The following is a 23,018-nucleotide window of genomic DNA, read 5'->3' as shown; positions in this document are numbered from 1 at the left end:
GCACAGAGAACACAATGCAGAATCAGCCAGGACCCCCAGTCATGATGCTTCTGGCCATGATACAGGGAGCCAGGACACAGGCAGGGAAAGGTGCTGAGGGAGCAGAAGAGAGGTCTTCATGCTGTCTAAGAAGAAGAGGGTGACAGAGGGTGAGATGGCTGGATGGCATCACCAATGCAATGGACATGAACTTGGGCAAACTCTGGGAGATGGCGAGGGACAGGGAGGCTTGGCATGCTGCAGTCTATGGGGCTGTGAAGAATCAGACACGAGTTGGTGACTGATCAACAGCAACAACAGGGAGACAAAGATGGCGCCCAAGAGGCCAAATGTTTGAGCAGGAGTTTGAAGGGTGAATGGCAACACTCAAAGTGTTCAAAGCGGGAAGGAAAAAAGAAAGCGTTTCAGAGTCCCACTGCTGTCCACCCAAAACCGTCACAGCATTGTGAATCAGCTATACTCCAAAATAAAAAGTTGAAATGATTTTTAAAAAAAGGAAAGAAAGCACTCCAGGAAAAAAAGAGAATTGCACATATAAACTCCGGGAGAAAGGAAGATGTTCACAGCATGGTCAGAAACTCTGTGTAGTGACACAGGACAGACCCGGAGGTTTATACATGTGGCAGGCCCAGATCATGAAGAGACACGCACACCAGAAAAGTTACTGGATTTTATCCTGCAAGAAGCGAAGAGCCCCAGATGTGATCAAATAAGGCAAGTACACGCTCAGATCTGTGGCAAACGGGCTTAATGAAAATAAGACTAGGGCGCAGACGGCTCTTTCAGAAACTCTGCAATAGTCCACGTGAGTGAACTGCTCACGGAACCACTGCAGGTGGAGTGGGGAGAGAGAGGACAGGACAGATAAGTCAGGCAAAGACACAGTGACTTGGTGATCAGCTCGGTTGAACGTGGGTAAGAGGGAAGAAAGCAAAGACGATGCCCTGGCTTCTGACTTGAGAAGATACCCGTCTTCAAGCCAAGCCTTCTGTCATCTTTTAATTTTGGATTCTGACCTCTTGATATTGGTCACTGCTGCTCTGCCTCATTCTCTGTCCTGAAGAATGTGCTACTGACCCCAGAGGCAGAAATCCAGAGGTGGCCGCCAGCCCCTCTGAGAGGGAAGCACCGCTGCCTGTTCCTCCCGGCCTGGCCTGGACAACCTTCAGCAGCCACAGCAGAGATCCTCTTTATGGTGCTCATTTTAATTCTGTTCACAGATGATCAGGGCAAAATATAGTCATTATGGGCACTACAGAAAACAAGAGCAGTGTGCAATAACAGGTTTCTTCCAAGTTATATTTGCGCCGCAATACAGTGCAAAGCGAAGGTTTTGTGGTCACTCGGGGGCAAGTCTGAATTCCAGCTCCACTGCTGTTACTGGAGATACGACTTTGGGAAATTGATGTTCTTGAGCCTTGCTTGCTTGATCTATAAAATCTAGATAGTACGGCCCATCTCACTGGTTAATGAGGTGATATATGTAAATTTCCTACCAGTACCATGCCTAACTTACTATAGGTTCAAAAAATAATAGGTAAATCCTTCTTATTTTTCCACCCTCCTTTGACTACCCAAAGTCTTTCTGCCTCCAAACAGATCCTGTTATCTCTAATGGGTGTTTCCCTCTACTTCTCCACGTCTATTGTTGGAAAAATGAAGCTTCTAAAAACGAAGCAGGATGGTGTCTGTATCAAAGACTGCCTGCAGCCTATCCAATATTCATCTTCCCTTCCTGATTTTGCTGAGGGTACTAAACAAAAAACATTTCCCACAGTCCCCTGCCACCAGGGATAGCCTAGTGTATGACACGACAGAGCCAGTAAAACTCTGTTAGAGACAATTTGGAAAGTTTCTGGACATAGGTATTTTTATTCTCCCGCAGCTGTCTTCCTTTTTCCAACTTCCTGGAAGTGAGGTTTGATAGCTGGAGTTGCAATAGCCATGTTGCAACCATGAGGAAAAGACCAAGACTCATAAAACATCAGCCTGGCCATACTTGAGCTCCTGAAACAATGCTCCCACCACCTTCCACCAGTCTTCTCATCACATGGGAAAAATAAAGTCCTAAATTTAAGCTATTACCTTCCATGTCTCTGTGACTCTTTTCTGAGCCCAATTCCTAACCGAGTCAATCCCTTCAATCCTACTTGGGTATGAGTGGGAATCATCAACCATGATTTCCTTCCAATTTAAAAAGGAACTCTTACTGAGTATCTGGTATGTCAGATACTGTGTATACAGACACACTGCAAAGTAAATAGTGTCATCATATTACAGCAAAGGCACTTAAAGTTCTGAAAGCCTAAGTACTTTATCAGAGGTACCATAGTTATACATGGAGAGTCCAGATCGGAGCTCCATGTCTGTCTGAGGATGAAGTTCACACTCCGGCAGCTACCGATGCTACTGCAGGGCTTCTGTGAGCCATGACTCCCAGGACAGTATCTCTCGAGGTCCTCCTCCTATTACCTCAGATTCAATAGGGAAACCACCTGAAGCGTATCTAGAACATGAAAAAGCAGTGTGTGAAGCAGGAGACCTCGGAGCGGTAAATGTGCAAGGCCGAGGGTAGCATGTGGCTAAGGCACACGGCCTGACTGCAGCTGGACAGAGCTAGTCATCTGCAAAGGAGGCTCCTTTTACCTGGGGTCTCCAGTCAATAAGGACCTGAAGAAACCATGTTAAACTGGAAATCAGCATATGAGCCTGAGGCATGGCAGAGAGAAAGTACGGTGCCCAGTGTCACACACATTCTCATAGTTAAAAAAGCTCATGCTTTCGTCACATGTAATTTTTTAAAAGAAGAGGGAGAGAATCAAAATTGGGAATTGTGTACATATCTTGCGCTTCCCTGGTGGTTCAGATGGTAAAGAATCTGCCTGCAATATGTGAGACCCAGGTTCAATCCCTGAGCCTGGAAGATCCCCTGGAGAAGGGAATGGCTACCCTCTCCAGTATTCTTGCCTGTAGAATTGCATGGACAGAGGAGGCTGGCAGGCTACAGTCCATGGGGGGTCACATATATCTTATATATATATACACACACACACACATATATACACATACATATATATCGTAACTTGTATCTCATAACCTATTAAGAAGCATAATTTAAATATATACTTGTTCATATAACTAATACATAAATATACAGATAAATGCATATGTTATGTTAACTTTTTCCTCTTTACAATGAATTTGAAGCAGTCAATAGAAGATTCACAATAAATTTAAAAATCTTATCCAGGAAAAATATAGGAGCATGAGATAAGAAAATAAAGAAAGCCAATATATATTCTATATGGTTCTAAATAATTACTAAAACTGAGCCACAAATTTAGGTCTGAGCTACCTCGTGCCAAAGCACAATGGAAAAAAAAAGTGACCAGGTACCAAATTCACAGTGGCCATGAGAAAGAGTATTACCACCTCAGGAGAAACAAAATATTTTCTGTTAGCATAAAAGCAGTAAGAAATCAGAAGACCTAAGTGGGACTTCACACAGGGGCAACTGTAGAAGGGAGCAGACAATGTCTCGGTAATTCCTCCATAGTAAATGTCACAGTGTATTCCACACAGCAGTTTCTCACAGACTCATTCAATCAAGCTGAAAAACAGCGCAGGGAAGGCAATCTGCACTGCACTGCAGCAATGAGATAGGAATACACAGCTCCCCAATGGGCCAGCTTGATCTAGTAATAAATCCCGGATATCTACGTGAACAAAGAGACAGCATGTTCTTCAAATTATTCTCCGACCAAAACCAACTTAAGAAGTAGGATTATGCAACAGTTTACTGATTCTTTTCAGATCAGAAGTTCTGAGAAAGTTTTCAGGGGCGTTTTATTATTATGTAAATTGTACTCAGTCCACTGGCACTGGGCTCTTAGGTATAGTACTTATATGCCAATCTTTTCTCCTTCTCCAAGGACAAAAAGGCATAAAAAAGCAGAGAAAATTTGAGTTGCATTTGCTTTTCCATTAGGGGGCTCTAGTCCACACACTTTCTATTACATAACTAGTATTAGAGAAAATTTAGGAATTCAAAACCATATGATTTAACTAATTTAAAAGGTAATGTGTGAAAGGCATGTACCTAACAATATGACATTCCAAAAGTGGATATTAAACAGTCCTTGAACAGGTGATGGCTGGATGGCATCACCGACTTGATGGACATGAGTTTGAGTGTACTCCGGGAGTTGGTGATGGACAGGGAGGCCTGGCGTGCTGTGATTCATGGGGTCACAAAGAGTTGGACACGACTGAGCGACTGAACTGACTGAACAGGTAGAAATTAATACCAATTATTTAACAAGACAGGATGAACAAGGGAGGTCATTTTTTAAAAAACCTGATATACAGTAAGAAATGGGGCCTGTTAGGTCTGGAAAAAAAATGTAAAATCTATGTAAACTTAGCTGAGCTTAGCTAAGGTGTGATTTTTTTTCCCCTATGTATTCATGTTGGTGCACTCTCGTAAGCATATTCACAAGAATCCTCAGTAAGGTACAAAGTGGAATATTCAGAAAATGCCAATTAGGCCAAGTACATACCTGCAGGCCAGTTTTTCCACTGCATAAAGAGTCAGATGAAATTTATCCTTCTGAAAAAGAATCTCTAGTTGTGTGTGAAGACAACATAAATAGGGTTGTGCTTTAATTTGAACTCCCTATAGAGTGACAAGGTACGACTGTAACCTGAGCCAAGGAGGAAAAAATAAGGACCATTTGTTACTAATTAAAAAAACAGGGGATTAGAAAAAAAAGATGGCTTTGGGAAATAGGGAACAGTTGTTCTCCCAACATGGACCTCCCACCCTGCTGATTCTGTGGTTTTTAAAACTACAAAAGTGAAAACTGGGAAAATGACAACCAAATGACTACCGACAGATACACAGAATAGCCTCTCTGGTTTTGAAAATAATTCCTAAACTGGAGATAGCAAATCTGGTTTTCTCAGCAAAAAGCCAGCATTTCCACATTTCAGTTGCTCCTTCTAAACATACTCAATAAAGATACATATTGGATCTGATGTAGCTCTGTGCAATGCAATTACAGGTTCTGGTTCTTTGATTCTAATTGCAATCAATTGTGAAGAATCAACAGAGGAGGCACGCGGTTACAGTTACATAACGTTTAACAAACTAAGACTGCTCAAGTTGAATAAATAGCATTGTGGTCACTTTAAGCTTACCTTAGCTTCATCAAGTGGAGCTACAAAAGCAGCAGGTTAGCAGGTTTCTGGCAAGGAGTAACTGGTGCTGAGCAACAGACTGTGGACATGAGCTGAGACACTGCGTAAAGCTCCCACGGCCGGCTCACCCACACCATATGTGCCTTTTGGATGGAAGCGGGGCACCTCTCATACACCTCCCAGAGTTTGGCCTTTTCTGGCTACGATGAATGAACATGATGTTTCAGCGTGCTTGTTAACCCCAACGGAAGCCAGAAAGTACCAGAATCATGACCTCTCCATTCTAATTTTTTCCAGCAAAACTGAAACTAGGACTGAGACGCAGTGGTAACAAAAACAAACAAGTCTGAAGTGATGGAAAAGATCTTCACAAACTCCGAGAAGCACGCCTCAAGCTAATTCATCTTGCCAGCGTTTCGAGCAATCAACAACCCATGCTAATCTGGCAAATATAAAAGTACAAAGTTTATAGTTTTAAAGACATAATCATGAGATATTTTAATTGTTCTTTACCAGTGGCCAAATTTATCATTTTCCCAAACACACTCTGCAAGCAAGAGCAAGGATCTTGGAAATGGTTTTAGCAGTCTGACAATTTACCTGCAAGGACTTTTGGACAATTCCTTCCTAGCCAGCACAAAAGCCTGATTAATCAATACCTAAAATCTTCATTATGCAGCAGGTTCCCCCCCCATTCCCCTTCCTCCACCCTCCAATCAAAGAAGCAGTATAAAGGTTGGCATTTGGTGGCAAAATTCCAGTTCACTTTCCAAAGAGGTAAAGAGCCAGGACTTCTGGGGAGGAAAAGATCTCAGACACTGCATCTAATCCCTCGACTTCATTGACTAAGAATTGAAGTTGAAGAGAAGCTTAGCAACTTGTCCAAGATCAAACACTTGGTAAGCAGAGGAATCCAGTAAAAAATGTACTTTCTACTGTATTATATGGCCCACAGATTCAAGTGAACACAAAGATTGGAGAGATACCGCTACAAAATCTTTTCCCAAAAGGTATCTTGCAAAGGAGGATAAACACATCAAAGAATTAAATTTACCATTTAAATGACATAAGCACTGCAGTAATCCAACTGTGCTTCATTTCCCAGTAAATCAAAAATTTGAAATAGTTCTATATAAGGAAAACAAAACACAAAGATCCAGTCACTCATCCTGGATAAAATTATATTCCCAGAAACTGTTATAAAAGGAGAAATTAATATCTTTAAACTAAGAGTCTCAGATTCACAGATACAGAGGAAAAAACAAGGTCTGTAGGTAAATATATGTTCAGACCAGTAACCCACAATCTCTAAGAGGGGGGAATATGACTTTATAACTGATACAATGAAATAGACAGTCAAGCAGATCAGTGAGAAAAGTTTGGGCCATGTGATTACCAATGATAGGTGAAAAATAACCTTTCAGTCACTCACTCTTCTCCCTTCTGGGAAGACCCCTAGGTGAGAGGACAGATGTTTTGACAAACTGTGATCAGATGTAATGCTCTGTGATCAATTAAGAGATCGTAAATAAGCCAAGGTAGGAAAGTACCCACATATCTCCCAAAGACCATCCTCAGTAGACTGCTCCGTAGCCTCAGTTGCCATCCAAAAAGTTCCTCTGTTAGGCAAAATCCTCACCATCAAACTTACTGTCATTTAAAATTAAGATATATTCACAGACAAACAGGAAAATGTGAACACCGGAGAGTGTGCTTTAACCCATTTATCTAACATTCCCAAGGCAATTACTCTTCATGTTTTTATGTATTACATCATCTTTTTCTGCACAGTTTTAAATATAATTTTTTACCTCAAATTTTCTAACTGAAATTATGAAACCAAGAGTCTTTATATTTTATTGAAAACTAAAAAATATTCCATTAAGTGGACTGCCATCTTTCTGCACATACAACCTCTTGTGGATTTAAGAGTATTTTCTTAGAATCCTAAAAGTGGAATTACTGTCAAAGTATGTTAATGTCTTTATGGTTCTTGATATTATTGCCAAAATGCTTTCAAAAATAGTTGTACCAATTTAAACTGCCTTCAATAGCAATTCCCATTGTACCTGTATTTGGATTATATCTTGTGAGAATAGTTTCATAATCATCATTATAACCCCCATAATGTAAATTTATGAACTTATTAACATGTATCATGTTATACTTAAAAAAAAAACCAACATCGTGATAACCAGGGGATGAATATTTGCTATTCCTGAGAATCACTCAAGTTTCCTTTTTTCTGTAGTTCAGTTCAGTTCAGTTGCTCAGTCGTGTCCGACTCTCCGCGACCCCATGAATCACAGCACGCCAGGCCTCCCTGTCCATCACCAACTCCCGGAGTTCACTCAAACTCATGTCCACAGAGTCGGTGATGCCATCCAGCCATCTCATTCTCCGTCGTCCCCTTCTCCTCCCGCCCCCAACCCTTCCCAGCATCAGAGTCTTTTCCAGTGAGTCAACTCGTCGAATGAGGTGGCCAAAGTATTGCAGTTTCAGCTTTAGCATCAGTCCCTCCAATGAACACCCAGGATCGATCTCCCTTAGAATAGACTGGTTGGATCTCCTTGCGGTACAAGGGACTCTCAAGAGTCTTCTCCAACACCACAGTTCAAAAGCATCAATTCTTTGGCGATCAGCTTTCTTCACAGTCCAACTCTCACATCCATACATGACCACGGGAAAAATCATAGCCTTGACTAGACGGACCTTTGTTGGCAAAGTAATGTCTCTGCTTTTTAATATATTATCAAGGTTGATCATAACTTTCCTTCCAAGGAGTAAGCGTCTTTTAATCAGTCTTAATTTTTTTCTACAGAGTTCAGTCTTTAATAAGATAATCTTATACCCCTTTTTAAGGAGTGGTAACCAAAGTCTACATAATATGGAATTTACAAACTTCAAGGATATTTTCATTCGTTTTAATGACTGTCTTAAAAAAAAAAAAAAAGAACAAGAAAATTCATCCCAACAGAATCTGAAGGCCTATAAGCTTTGTCAAAAGACATAAAGCAAAATATAAAAACACATTAAAAAAGAGTGAACATTTCATTAATACATGTTCATTCCATGCCTTTTTCAAAAGATCCATTTTTGTTCCCTAAATTACTGAACTATGAATTTCACATGTAACTCAACAATCTATAAAAATGCAAGTAAGAAAATACAAAAACTGTGCATACTGCACTAGACTGAGATGTGTGCTTCAAACGACGTGAACAGAGAGTCCCCCAGACCCTCACCTGACTGCCCAGGGATTCTTCTATTATGCACTTAATGATCTCAGCAAAGGTTTTGTTGTTGTCACTAATCTTACTGTTTTTACCACTGCTGTCCATTAAACTCCCTAGTACAAACTGGCTGTACGATTATTTTAGGTCTTCATTAAAAAATTTATATTAAATATGCGGTAAGCTACTTTGGTTAGCAGAAGTTGGGGGGATATTAGTGTCACAGTTTATTATTATAAGCAATTTTTGTGTCTTCTGTCAGTATAACCACAGTAGTATCTCAGTACCACCAGCTGATAATAATCTTTATAAATCCTACTTTGCAGCTATACCATCTGTTAGTTATTATTTTATATGTGTCTCCATATGCATATGTGAATTAGTTGTCACTCAAGACAAACACACAAATGGAACGGTGGTTTTGTGGGGACTTTTTCATTGGCTTGTTTTTGTGTTTTGTTATCTTTAGGTTAGTGAACTAAATAAATAAACATATTCCTCAGTCTTGGAGACCAAAACGAAATGCAAACTGCAGTTATAGAAATACAGACTTTCAGTTATAAGTCATGAGGATGTAATGTATAGCATGGGGAGTACAGTCAATAATATTGTGTTAACTTTGCATAGTGGCAGATGGTGACTAGATTTACTGAGCTGATCATTTTGCAATGCATACAAATGTTGAAGCACTATGTCGTTCACATGAAACTAATATACTATTGTATGTCAAATGTACTTCAATAAAATAAAGAGGATAAAAAAGGCAAACTAAAAAATAATTTTTGTAGTACAAATAAATTTAAGTTCAACAAATGCAAACTAAAAGTATCTGCTAAAACTGATTAAAATTAATAGTCACCAAAATTGATGCAATTCTACTTAAAAAACTGATATTTCTATATTCGCAGCTCTCAGAATATACCTACAGACCAAAAAACAATCAGTAGTAAATCAGTAACTAATATCTTTCTAGTTTTCACAATATGAAACGCTTTCCACAACCGAATATTAGAAAAGAATGACTAATTACTTACTTATATAGTTAACTCCTTGCAGAGATGAGTCATGATAAAAATTCGAAACCAGTTCCCCCATTAATCTGTGGGTTTATCCCCCTGAGCTGTAAATAACCTGGCTGCTACAGTCGCAGACAACAGTAAGTTGTTGTCATGTCATTACAACTCACCACCAAAATTTACCCAGAGAGGCAACTATTAAAAAAAAAAGGAACAGAAGGAGGCAGATAAACTTCCAACTGGATAATTAGTTCCAAATTATCACTTTGTCCTCAAGTACTACAGTCTAATGACTTGATTTTAATAAGCTCAAATACGGGTTTACAGGAGCTTATATGCTACACACCAAAAACATGCGAATTCTGTAAAGAGTTACTAACGGGAATTAAGACACAGACCAAAGCACGACCTGGGAGAAACCACATTTGATAACCAGATAGTTCACTGTCTCCTTAAGTCACCCTATTTTAGGGAATGATACTTTAGGATTACATGCAGGGAACGCTAAAGTACAAACAGTAGGAAATAAAGTCATAATTAAGGGAAACCTAAAATATTTACAGAAGGGGAGTAAAGAAGAGACAGATGTACTTGAGAAAGTATGATTTCCTGGAACGAATGCTACATTATTTTCAGTTTCATGAAGTAAAAAAATCCCACTAATTATTTAATACAAATAAACATGCTGCTTTTCATAGAATCTTCTGTGCATTAAAATAAGTCCTACTCTCAACTTTGTAAAATGCAGCTTATTTGATGCCCAAACCAGATCTCCTTTTTTCAAATATATTTCATCTAGAATTTCCATGATGTCTGTGGGAAAGCTGTACTTGGACAGGCAACACAGGTTTTGAAGTATACTTGGGCTATAAAGTGTAAGGGAAAATAACACAGACTACTTAACAAAATATTGTAACTGCCATTAAAACTACAGTATAGCATAGGCCAAGTTCCATTCGTTTTTAATACTTTATTATCTGTCATTGAGATCCATGTGTGGAAAGTAGTTTCATACCATGATTTGCTTCTGTATGTCTAAAATGTTAATGAAGAATTTCATTTCACAGGAATTTGTATTAATATGTAAAATTGCATAAATTGTAAAAAAAAAATTTTTTTCATAATTCAAAGCTCACCTAATACATGAAGCCTTTCTTGATTCTCACTAATGATATTTCTTCCTCCACTGAAATCTCAGTTATCTTTGTAGTTATTGAGTTTAAGAAATGTGTTTATTCTACCTTATATTATAATGATTTGTGGAGCTGTCTGATATTCATTACTAGATTGAGAATGTAAGTAACAACCATGAAGTCTTACATACCTTTACATCCTCTTTGCCCCATGTCCAACCAAATTCCTTGAAAATAGTTGCTTATTTGAATTCACTGAAAAACTCATTTGGAGATACTAAAATCCACCTTCTCCAAAGGGTTCTTAGAAAAACAACGTATATTTTGGTAACTAAGAGTGTTATTTTTAAGCTCTAGGGAACCTAAATGAACTGATCAAATACGTTTTCATTATAAATAATTTTTCAACATTTGTTGTATGGCCATTAAAAAGGAAAATAATGAGAATCTTATTTACATATTTACAATATTTACATTTTAGTCAGATGTATATCTTTCAAAAACCCAACTGAAATCATAACACTTCATCCTGCTAATGTATGGAATGTCAAAAATAATCTAAATTAATAGATTTAGGATATCTCCTAGGGTTTCCCAGGTGGCGCCAGTGGTAAAGAATCCACCTGCCAATTCAGGAGATGCAAGAGATGTGGGTTTGATCCCTGGGTTGGGAAAATCCTCTGGAGTAGGAAAGGGCAACCCACTCCAGTATTCTTGCCTGGAGAATCCCATGGACAGAGGTACCTGTGGGCTACAGTCCATGGGGTCGCAAAGTGCTGGATACACCTGAGCAACTGAGCTCACGGAGTCGGTAGTCCATGGACTTGAAGTCAAGGGGTGATGTGATCTGATTCAATTTCTGTCTGCTGTGAAGAGAACAGACTTAAGGGGGAAGAATGGAGGCAGAGAGTGCAGGTGAAACTGGTGGCTTAGGATTCTAGCAGTGCCCATGTTGAGAAGTGGCTAGAGTCTGGATGTTCGGGGAAGGCGAGGAAACAGGGCTTACCTGGTGGAAATGCATGGAGAGTGTGAGGGAAACAAAGGAGCCAGGGGTACCTGAGGGGTGTGATTCTAAACCACTCTTCAGAGCGTGATGCTATTTAACACTGATGGTGAAAATTTGGGCAGAGAGAAGCCTCGGGGTGGTAGGGCCAGGGATCCATGGTTCTTTGCTCAAGTAAAGGTTGAACTGTTTAGAAACTTGTAAGTGAAGTAGCTCCAATAATGAGCTAGTTTCAAATCTCAAGAGGATCTATTCTCAAAAGCTTCTTTCCTTCAAAATTAATCTTGGAATTCTTCCTATCAATAAATCAACTCTTAAAAATAATTGAGTTCGGCAGACATTTCCACTGAATCACATACATACCTAAGCAGTAAAACTGAAGTAATCATGGATGATTTCTAAACCATTTTGGTGGTCCTTTCCTAAAGCTCAAATACATCAACCTTTATTTCCTATCAAAGATGCTACTACCTAAGGTTGAAGGGAGATCTGAAAGGGAGGGGATATATGTATACATATGTATATGTACGTATATGTATAACTGATTCACTTCACTGGACAACAGAAACTAACTCGATTAACCCCCAATTAAAAAAACAAAAATGTTCACTATTCACTAAATATCTGAGTAAATAAAAGAGATCAAGATGCTTCAACACATATAGTGCAGATTTTTCTTTGTTCTTGTGTCTTTTTTTTTTACCACTATATACTCAGCCCCTTGCACAGTGCATTGAACACAGTCACTGCTTAATGAATACCAGTTGCATGCATTAATATAAAAAAACAAATGCACAGTTTTATTGGAAATATGGCTCTCTTCTTTTTCTACATCAATTTTACTTCCCAAGCAACTGCTTTTAAGTTTCTCTCTTGATTGTAAAATATTTACTCATGGTGGAAAAATCTAAGCCCCAAAAGCTCTGCTCTTAAGATGAATATTACTCTCTACTTATAACTCATTTAACAAATACTTCTGACTTCCTTTTCTGTGCTAGGCTTTGTGGATACAGTGATGAATCAAACAGGCCAGGTGCCCTGACCTCACTCCAGTTGTATGCAATACCCTCACTTTCTACAAAAAGTAGAGGTGTGTCACCATGCAGAAAGTTTCAAAGTCCATGCATATCTCTTCCACTCGAAGAGTTACCATTCTCCCAGTCTTAAAAATGATTCTTTCAGTGATTCCATCAGGTCAGCATGTTTCCACACAGACTATAAAAGGAAGTGAACTACACTCTCAAGTACTCCCGAGGAGCAAATAATTTTCTCACGTGGAAAAAGAAAAAAAACTCTAGTCTTTTTACTGAACAGTGTCAAGGCGTGTACTATGGCGGTGGAAATGCTAATGTAAGACATTTCTGAAGAAGTTATTTTCAAACCTTTTTCTATAGGTTCATATATTACCTATTTATTCAAACGTATTAGAAAATAATCACTCAACAAAAATAATTCGAATGTTTTAACTTCGGTGTAATATGCCTCTGTTTCCAACAGGAAGTTTCTACTTCCGGCACTAGGAAAAGCTCAATACTTGGGAAGTCGCTCCCGCCCACCATACCTCGATTTCTGGCAGCTCACCTGTTCTCCTGGTACCTCAGCACCTGTCTGCACATGGCCAGAATGGAAGTGCCTTTTTATCCTCAGAGGACTATAGTATCACAGTGACTTGTCTGGATTTACCCCAAAAGGAATCACTGAGCTTCACTTACCTCCAAAGGCTGGTTGTCTTCTACATCTGAAGTTTTGCCTCTCGCTGCCACTCTTTGCTCATGTGCTGTATCTCCTATTAGACAAAGAAAACAAAAGTTTATCATGCCATTGAGGCCAAACTGTCTACTACTTATCTGAAATATCTTCTGTTACTAAACAATGAACGCTGGAGAGGGTGTGGAGAAAAAGGAACCCTCTTGCACTGTGGTGGGAATGTAAATTGGTGCAGCTGCTGTGGAGAAGATAATGGAGGCTCCTTAAAAAACACTAGGAACAAAACTACCACACGACCCAGCAACGCCACTACTGGGCACACACCCTGAGAAAACCATAACTCAAAAAACACATGCACCCCAACGTTCACTGCAGCACTGTTTCCAACAGCAACCTAGCTGTCCATCAGCAGAGGAAAGGATAAAGAGCTGTGGTACATACACACAGGGAATATTACTCATCCACAGAGGCCTGTTATACAGAGTGAAGTAAGTCAGAAAGAGAAAAGCAAACACTGCATATTAACACACATGTATGGAATCCAGAAAAATGGCACTGATGAACCTATTCGCAGGGCAGCAACAGAGACACGGAGAGTGGGCTTGTGGCCACAGCGGGAGGAGGAGATGGGGGGATGAACTGAGGGAGCAGTGCTGAAACATACACAGTACCACGTGCAAAACAGGTAGCTAGTGGGAAGCTGCAGTATAACCCAGGCAGCTCAACCTGATGCTCTGTGATGACCTAGAGGGGTGGGACGGGGTGGGAGGGAGGCTTGAGAGGGAGGGGGTGTATGTATACTTAATGGCTGATTCGTCTTGTTGTACAGCAGAAACCAACACTATATTGTAAAGCAAGTATCCTCCAATTAAAAACAAATTTAAAATAAAGAATTTATAGGTAAACAGGTATTTTTACCTATAAGTTTTCACTGAAAATTTTCACTGAAAAATTCAGGATTTTCACAGAAGGACTAATTTTAATAGAAGAATATGGGACATTTTTATTATAATTAAATACAGAATGAAAGTTTTGCAAATAACCCAGAAAATGAGATTTAAATAAAATTTTGTTTGAAGTCCCCCCCAAAAAGAAATATCTTTGGTTATTGTGTGTTCACATGTGGAGTAAACAAGTTAATATTTAAGAACAGTAATTTTATAGAGGTCACAAAAATCATAAATACAGAGACATACAATCTAAACCAGAAATGTATCCTGCTTTATACAGGTTTACTCTGGAAAAATCAAGTGAATTTATCTTTTGTAAATCAAATCATATTTCAAATAAACTAGGGAAGCTTATAACAAAGAGATAAAGCAAATTACTTTCAAACATTATACATCTTTCTAACATGAATAACTGTCCTCTAAATGTGTCTTTTAAGAAGTTTTACTCTTTATAAGTGTTTATTTCTGTCTCTGTAGATCTGCCTCAGAGTATGTATGTTTGTATTTAATAATTAACCATATGTCAAACCATTATTACAACAGGAAAGAACAATGAACAAATACATAAATTAGCATTCAGTTAATAGCCTAATTCCTAAAGGTGCTGCCTGGGTGGGTTATATTACTAAACCAAGCTGGTGACTAGGCTGCCTCTAAGGACACAGGACAGACAGAAATATAGTTAGGTCAGTACAAGCATAATTTAATGTATTAATCAGTTCAGTTCAGTTCAGTCGCTCAGTCGTGTCCGACTCTTTGCAACCCCATGAATCACAGCACGCCAGGCCTCCCTGTCCATCACCAACTCCCGGAGTTCACTCAAAATCATGTCCATCGAGTCGGTGATGCCATCCAGCCATCTCATCCTCTGTCGTCCCCTTCTCCTCCCACCCCCAATCCCTCCCAGCATCAGTCTTTTCCAGTGAGTCAACTCGTCATATGAGGTGACCAAAGTATTGGAGTTTCAGCTTTAGCATAAGTCCTTCCAATGAACACCCAGGATTGATCTCCCCCAGAATGGACTGGTTGGATCTCCTTGCAGTCCAAGGGACTCTCAAGAGTCTTCTCCAGCACCACAGTTCAAAAGCATCAATTCTTCGGCGATCAGCTTTCTTCACAGTCCAACTCTCACATCCATACATGACCACTGGAAAAACCACAACCTTGACTAGATGGACCTTTGTTGGCAAAGTAATATCTCTGCTTTTTAATATGGTGTCTAGGTTGGTCATAATTTTCCTTCCAAGGAGTAAGCGTCTTTTAATTTCATGGCTGCAGTCAGCATCCGCAGTGATTTTGGAGCCCCCCAAAATAAAGTCTGACACTGTTTCCACTGTTTCCCCATTTATTTCCCATTAAGTAATGGGACCAGATGCCATGATCTTAGTTTTCTGAATTATAAGCTTAAGTCAACTTTTCCACTCTCCTCTTTCACTTTCATCAAGAGGCTTTTGAGTTCCTCTTCACTTTCTGCCATAAGGGTGGTGTCATCTGCATATCTGGGGTTACTGAGATTTCTCCTGGCAATCTTGATTCCAGCTTGTGCTTCTTCCGGCCCAGAGTTCCTCATGATGTACTCTGCATATAAGTTAAATAAGCAAGGTGACAATATACAACCTTGACGTACTCCTTTTCCTATTTGGAACCAGTCTGTTGTTCCATGTCCAGTTCTGACTGTTACTTCCTGACCTGCATACAGGTTTCTCAAGAGGCAGGTCAGGTGGTCTGGTATTCCCATCTCTTTCAGAATTTTCCACAGTTTATTGTGATCCACACAAAGGCTTTGGCATAGTCAATGAAGCAGAAATAGATGTTTTTCTGGAACTCTCTTGCTTTCTCCATGATCCGGCGGATGTTGGCAATTTGATCTTTGGTGACTCTGCTTTTTCTAAAACCTGCTTGAACATCTGGAAGTTCACGGTTCACATATTGCTGAAGCCTGGCTTAGAGAATTTTGAGCATGACTTTACTAGTGTGTGAGATGAGTGCAATTGTGCGGTAGTTTGAACATTCTTTGGCATTGCCTTTCTTTGGGATTTGAATGAAAACTGACCTCTTCCAGTCCTGTGGCCACTGCTGAGTTTTCCAAATCTGCTGGCATATTGAGTGCAGCACTTTCACAGCATCATCTTTCAGGATTTTGAATAGCTCAACTGGAATTCCATCACCTCCACCACCTTTGTTCATAGAGATGCTTTCTAAGGTGTACTTGACTTCACATTCCAAGATGTCTGGCTCTAGGTCAGTGATCACGACATCATGATTATCTTGGTTGTGAAGATCTTTTTTGTACAGTTCTTCTGTGTATTCTTGACACCTCTTAATATCTTCTGCTTCTGTTAGGTCCATACCATTTCTGTCGTTTATCGAGCCCATCTTTGCATGAAATGTTCCCTTCCCTTCAGTTCAGTTCAGTTCAGTCGCTCAGTCGTGTCCAACTCTCCGCGACCCCATGAATCACAGCATGCCAGGCCTCCCTGTCCATCACCAACTCCCGGAGTTCACCCAAACTCATGTCCACAGAGTCGGTGATGCCATCCAACCATCTCATTCTCCGTCGTTCCCTTCTCCTCCCGCCCCCACCCCTTTCCCAGCATCAGAGTCTTTTCCAGTGAGTCAACTCGTCGCATGAGGTGGCCAAAGTATTTCAGTTTCAGTTTTAGCATCAGTCCTTCCAATGAACACCCAGGATTGATCTCCTTTAGAATGGACTGGTTGGATCTCCTTGCAGTACAAGGAACTTGGTATCTCTAATTTTCTTGAAGAGATCGCTTGTCTTTCCTATTCTGTTGTTTTCCTCTGTTTCTTTGCATTGATCGCTGAGGAAGGCTTTCTTATATCTCCTTGCTATTCTTTGGAACTCTGCTTCAGATGCTTATATCTTTCCTTTTTCCTTTGCTTTTTGCTTCTCTTCTTTTCACAGCTATTTGTAAGGCCCCCTCAGACAGCCATTTTGCATTTCTTTTCCATGGGGATGGTCTTGGTCCCTGTCTCCTGTACAATGTCATGAACCTCCATCCAGAGTTCATCAGGCACTCTATCAATCAGATCTATTCCTTAAATCTATTTCTCACTTCCACTGTATAATCATAAGGGATTTGATTTAGGTCATATCTGAATGGCCTAGTGGTGTTCCCTACTTTCTTCAATATACGTCTGAATTTGGCAATAAGGAGTTCATGATCTGAGCCACAGTCAGCTCCTGGTCTTGATTTTGCTGACTGTATAGAGCTTCTCCATCTTTGGCTGCAAAGAATATAATTAATCTGATTTCAGTGTTGACCATCTGGTGATGTCCAGGTGTAGAGTCTTCTCTTGTGTTGTTGAAAGAGGGTGTTTCTAAATTTATTGACTAACACTAATCATCTGTGATTTACACATGGTAGGTAAAGAAACAATCAATCTATTTGTTAAAAGCATGAGAAGTTAATCTAGTAATCTGCTCTTCCCATAAAGTTAGCCCAGCCCAGGAATGTGAAGAGTGAAGATTACAGAATCCACACAGGATGACTTGGCTGACACTAAAGGTTAGGAATTTGTTAACATAGGGAAGGTCACAGTATTCACTGGAGGTAACAAAGTATAGAGGGGCTTCCCTGGTGGCTCAGAGGTTAACGCGTCTGCCTCCAATGCGGGAGACCCGGGTTCGATCCCTGGGTCAGGAAGATCCCCTGGAGAAAGAAATGGTAACCCACTCCAGTATTCTTGCCTGGAGAATCCCATGGACGGAGAAGCCTGGTAGGCTACAGTCCACAGGGTCGCAAAGAGTCGGACACGACTAAGCGACGGAACAGAACAGAACAAAGTATGGAAGTCTGGGTTGGGTTTAATTTTTCCATAGTGAAACACAAAAGTTTACCAGTGGCTATAATCAAGAAAGAGCCCTGTAAAATTTTAAAGAATTAAATAAAATTCTGTTAAATCCTAAAACTATTAAGCAGGAATTAAGTTGGTAGTTTATTAACATAAGATAAAGTAAACCACTAAATGTTTAAAATCCAAGCACGTCATGCATATTCCAGCCTACAAGCTGTGTTCTCAGCTAAGAATGGCATTCATACTGTTGGTCAGAACCCAGCATATGGTAGGCGTTTCATAAACACTAGCTGAGGAAATTAGTGAACTTCTATCTATAGTTTATAGTCTGTAAAACTGTGATAATACTCTGCATGCGTGCTTAGTCACACAGTCGGGTCCAACTCTGCAACCCCGTGGACTATATAGCCCGCCAGGCTCCTCTGTTCGTGAATGGGTTTCCATTTCCTCCTCCAGGGAATTCTCCTGACTCAGGGATCAAACCCACATCTCCTTCATCGACAGGCAGACTTTTTACCACTTAAGCCACCTGGGAAGCCCATGACAATACTAACTAGTATGTAATAAAAGCTTTATTTGAGCATATAACTAGTCTTTTTCCCCTAAAACATATGTGTGAAACTTAAAAAGCATTCTGATATATTGTTACCAGTGGTTGGTAATTGGGACATAACTTGTTAGATTTTAAAAAGTTAATGATTTTTAAAAAATCATGCTGAAACAAAAGCGTTAGGAACTTAAATTACATCTATGGGATAATAAAGTTAATAGTCATTAAGTGAAAAACTATGTCAACTTACTTTTATTACTAACTTTGACTGACTTTTTAAAAGTTATTATCTAAACTGACCATTTATTTGCACATCGGGAAGAGTCTTATTCTCAGAAATCTACCTTCTCTCTGAAAGTTAGGGATAAGCAAATCAAACCCCAGTTCATGGATGGCAAAACCAACCCACAAGTTGCTTAGTTTGCTTGGGTAAAGGGAATGAGACCACTGAGACCCCAGCAGCATAAGCAGCCAAGGTAATGCAAGTCCCTGTACACTGAGTCAGGTGTGTTTAATAACTCACACACCTGAGGTTTAGAAGAAAGTATGTGTCATCCGATACGAAAGGTCGTTTACTCAAAGTTTTTTTTTTTAACCTTTTAAAATGATTATAGGGCCATCCCCTAGCCATACAAACACTGTATCTGGGTGAAAGCATTCAAGTCTATGCTTCCTTTGCCAATTTCTCATTTCAAGGCAAGTATCTGTGCCGAACTTTTCATTTATTCACATATTTAATTTTGGCTGCTCTGGGTCTTCATCGCTGTGTGGGGGCTCTTCTCCAGTTGTGGCGGGCAGGGGCTCCTCCAACTGTGACGCGTGGAATTCTCACTGCAGTGCCTTCTCTTCTTGCAGAGTACAGGCTCCGCAGTTGCAGGGGTTGGGCTTAGCTGCCCTGGGGTATGTGGGATCTTAGTTCCCGGAGTCCAGGACTGAACCCACGTTCCCGGCACTGTCAGGCGGATTCTTAACCACCGGGCCAGCAGGGACGTCCCAGACTTTCTCAATACCTCCCTACTGCTCGAATAACCAGAAAGGCTGTCAAGCCAGTGTTCTTGTCACCACACAGCACATCTGCCTGGAAGCAACTGTACAATCACTGTTCACTGAAATGCCATATTTGGCGATGACTCAAGACAATAACTGATCACCAGGAAAAATGCAATCTGCAAGGTTATTCTCTTTAAACAAAGGCACAAAATGAAAACTATACAAACAGCAAAGAATAAGTCACTGAAATAGAACTATTTTCCTCTCACTGAAGAATTATTTTATCATGGTAAAAACTCAATTAGTTTCTCTAATGTGTCCTAACCCATATGAAAGTAAGACACTTCAACAATAAAAATAAAGATGCATGTGATGACTGTAAAATGATGCTTCAGTTTTCAGACATGAGTTTGTTCTAATTTATGGGCTATATAGATTCAACAGGGCTTCCCAGGTGGCTCAGTGGTAACGAATCTATGTGCCAATGCAGGAGATGCAGGTTTGATCCCTGGATCAGGAAGCTCCCCTGGAAAAGGAAACAGCAACCCACTCCAGTATTTTTGCCTGGAAAATACCATGGACAGAGAAAGGAGCCTAGCGGGTTCATAGGATCGCAGAGAAACAGACATGACTGACTGACTGAATATGCACCCATAGATTCAAAACTTTTTGCAACTCAGCTATTTAAAGGGAAAAAGACAACAAAAACAGACTCAAACTATTACATGTAGAATGGATAAACGCCAAGGTCCTACTGCATAGCACAGGGAACTATATGCAATCTCCTGGGATAAACCATCATGGAAAAGAATATTGAAACAGAATGTGTATATGTATATAACCGAATCACTTTTCTGTACAGCAGAGACTGGCACAGTACTGTAAAGCAACCATACTTCAATTAAAAAAAAGAAAGAAATTCATAGCATTAACATTTCATAAAGTCTTATTTATAACACCACAATTGATTCTCATCCCCATTTCCCTCCTCCCTGACTTTACTGTGTGGGCTTCCCTGATGGCTCAAACGTTTAAGAATCCAACTACAATGCAAGAGACCCAGGTTCAATCCCTGAGTCAGGAAGATTCCCCTGGAGAAGGGAATGGCTACCCACTCCAGTATTGTTGTCTGGGTAATTCCATGGACAGAGGAGCCTGGCAATTTAAACGAGAAAGGCTTCATGCATATTAATGAAGCTCTTTCAGAACTTAAAGGACTGAAGTGAAATTTCATGTGTATTTCAGACTAGTGAGGCTAGACAGGAAACATTTTAGGCTTCTCTGTCAGAACTTCTGGAGTCTACCATTGTAGCTGGGAACAGCCGGAGATACAGAAAACTTGACTGGAGGTGTGCTTCGTTGAAATTTTACTTACAAAAGTGGGTTGAGTCAGGCTGTAGTTTCCAGATCTCTATTTTAGAGCCTACCTCTTCTAGGATAAAAGGCTGAAGTATGCTATATAAGGAGATGAGAAAGGGCTGGTGGTGAGCATGTCTTCATGATCTCATTCTACTGGGAGACCCGGGTGGAGGGAGAGGAGAGGAGGGATGAACGATGAGCACGAGGCACAGGGAAAAGGAGAGAGGAGGCACTCCCAGTGACACTGGGGACCTGAACGCCTCCCTGGATCACCCAGAGGAGATTCTTCGGGGAGGGGGTGGTGGGTGAGTCAGGGAGGACTCTCAGTCTTTAGCCGCCTTCAATGTGGAGGAAACCCTAGTTACTAACCCTCTCCCTCCATTCTTGTCCCTGGGTTGGTGATGTGGGAGGGCAAAGCGAGCGGGGTTCTTCCTTGTCCTACTCCCCTCCCCTCTCTCCTGCTCACTCCCCTCTGCTCTGACCCTGCACAGAGCCCTCCCACTGGAGCAAGCCTGCCCCAGCCCAGCACACACTCTATAACAGGGTGGAGTTCAACCTAACAGGGTTCAGAACAGGAAACCCATTTGCTTCTTGACAGAAGCCATGTTCTTCAACACCAGCTTTACAGGCAATAAAGATGAGAATCTGTTCTTCATCTGTCTTTATTTTTTTAAACTAAATTGTCCAGATCTTATCTGGGTAAGGAGGGTGTTATTACTGGAACACCCTAGAACCCAACAGGACAGGGAATGGCCTGGTGTGGACAGCACTGGAGCCTGCCTACAGACGAGAAACTGTGAACATAGAAACCTGTTTTCTTTTTTTCCTTTTATTAGAGAGGAATTATCTAGAGCTTCCTATCTGAGAGCGCAGTCTTCAAAACACTAGTTTCAAGGGGTTCCCATGGAAAAAATAGCTGATCAAAAGTATGAGGAAAAACCTACAGAGTGCATTCCCTTCTGACTGATTGTCAACGTACTTTGACATAGTAAAGGCTCTGAAAAATTCAGTAAAGAAACTAAAAAGGAATTTTCATCATGTTTTTGACTAGAAAGCCACTTTATTCACTCTATTAAAATCTTGCCGAGTGTCACACTACAGGAAATGCTACCATAACATGTCTGAAGTTAAAATTGAATGTGAAATATTTTTACTGACTTTTAAGACCCTCCACATTGTCAAATTTGTTATTTAGTTCCTGAGCGTTCATTTTATACAATGTTAACTCACACTTCTTTTCCTTTAGGTGATTCTTTTTACAACTCCCTGTTAATTCATTCAGTTGCATTTGGGGCAGACTAGCAGATTGTGACTGCATTCTACTGCATGATTCTGATTCCAGAATAGCTGATAATCCACAGAGGAGAAAAGGATAGCCAGACACCTTGAAGACACAGGAGAAAGCCCCAGTGCTCAGAAACGCCCCCGCCCCCAACAATTCTACCAATTAGAGATTCATTAGGGTTAATGAGCTCCTCTTTTAAAATGCAAATACCCTGTGGGAGTGTTTGCTTATTAGTCATTCAGAGAGTGAAGTAGTGGAAAGAACAGTGGAATGGCCTCTCCATTAACTCCTTTTCATTCCTCAGTCCTCACTCATTACCCAAGGAGGCCTGGCACGGTGGCAACAGAATGGCTTTGGAACTGACAGAACTCAACCCAATGCCTTTGCCAAGTCCATGACCTTGGGCACATTACTGAATTGCTCAGAGCCTCAATTTCCTCATCTGAAAAATGGGAATCATGACATATAATAGGGCTATTATGGTGGCATTAGAGGTAAAGAATCCGTCTGCCAATTCAGGAGATGCAAGACACACAGGTTTCCATCTCTGGGTGGGGAAGGTCTCCTGGAGGAGGGCACGGTAACCCAGTCCAGTATTACTGCCTGCAGAATTTCATAGACAAGAGAGCCTGGCGGGCTACAGTCCATGGGGCTGCAAAGAGTCAGACACAACTGAGTGATTGCATGTGCGCACACAGATTAAATGGGAAAACACGCGAAACACCGATGGCAGAGAGGGAGAAGGGAGAGGAGCTGGGCCAAAGAGAAACGCTGTGG

The 23,018-nt window shown here is 40.5% G+C and overlaps 1 protein-coding gene and 1 long non-coding RNA gene across 3 annotated transcripts in view; one reads left to right on the top strand and one right to left on the bottom strand.

Annotated features, from left to right (window-relative positions):
* LOC129552253 (uncharacterized) overlaps positions 1–13,212 on the top strand; it is a 187,553-nt gene extending 174,341 nt beyond the window's left edge. The window contains exon 4 of one of the 2 annotated variants that reach the window (XR_008685207.2): positions 13,082–13,212. This is a non-coding gene — a long non-coding RNA (uncharacterized LOC129552253). Of the gene's footprint in view, positions 1–5,496; positions 6,223–13,081 lie in introns of those variants that run through there. The other variant, XR_008685205.2, reaches the window with a different exon arrangement.
* Positions 1–23,018, bottom strand: part of UMAD1 (UBAP1-MVB12-associated (UMA) domain containing 1) — a 259,632-nt gene that overhangs the window by 65,358 nt on the left and 171,256 nt on the right. The window contains exon 3 of the mRNA XM_055420478.2: positions 13,297–13,370. Within this exon, the coding sequence (XP_055276453.1) occupies positions 13,297–13,370 (74 nt within the window). The remainder of the gene's footprint in view (positions 1–13,296; positions 13,371–23,018) is intronic.

Source organism: Moschus berezovskii, chromosome 3 (genome assembly GCF_049115385.1).
Source record: "Moschus berezovskii isolate FMDL1 chromosome 3, NW_MosBer_1.0, whole genome shotgun sequence".
NCBI classification, from domain to species: domain Eukaryota; kingdom Metazoa; phylum Chordata; class Mammalia; order Artiodactyla; family Moschidae; genus Moschus; species Moschus berezovskii.
This window is presented reverse-complemented; position numbering and strand designations above follow the sequence as displayed.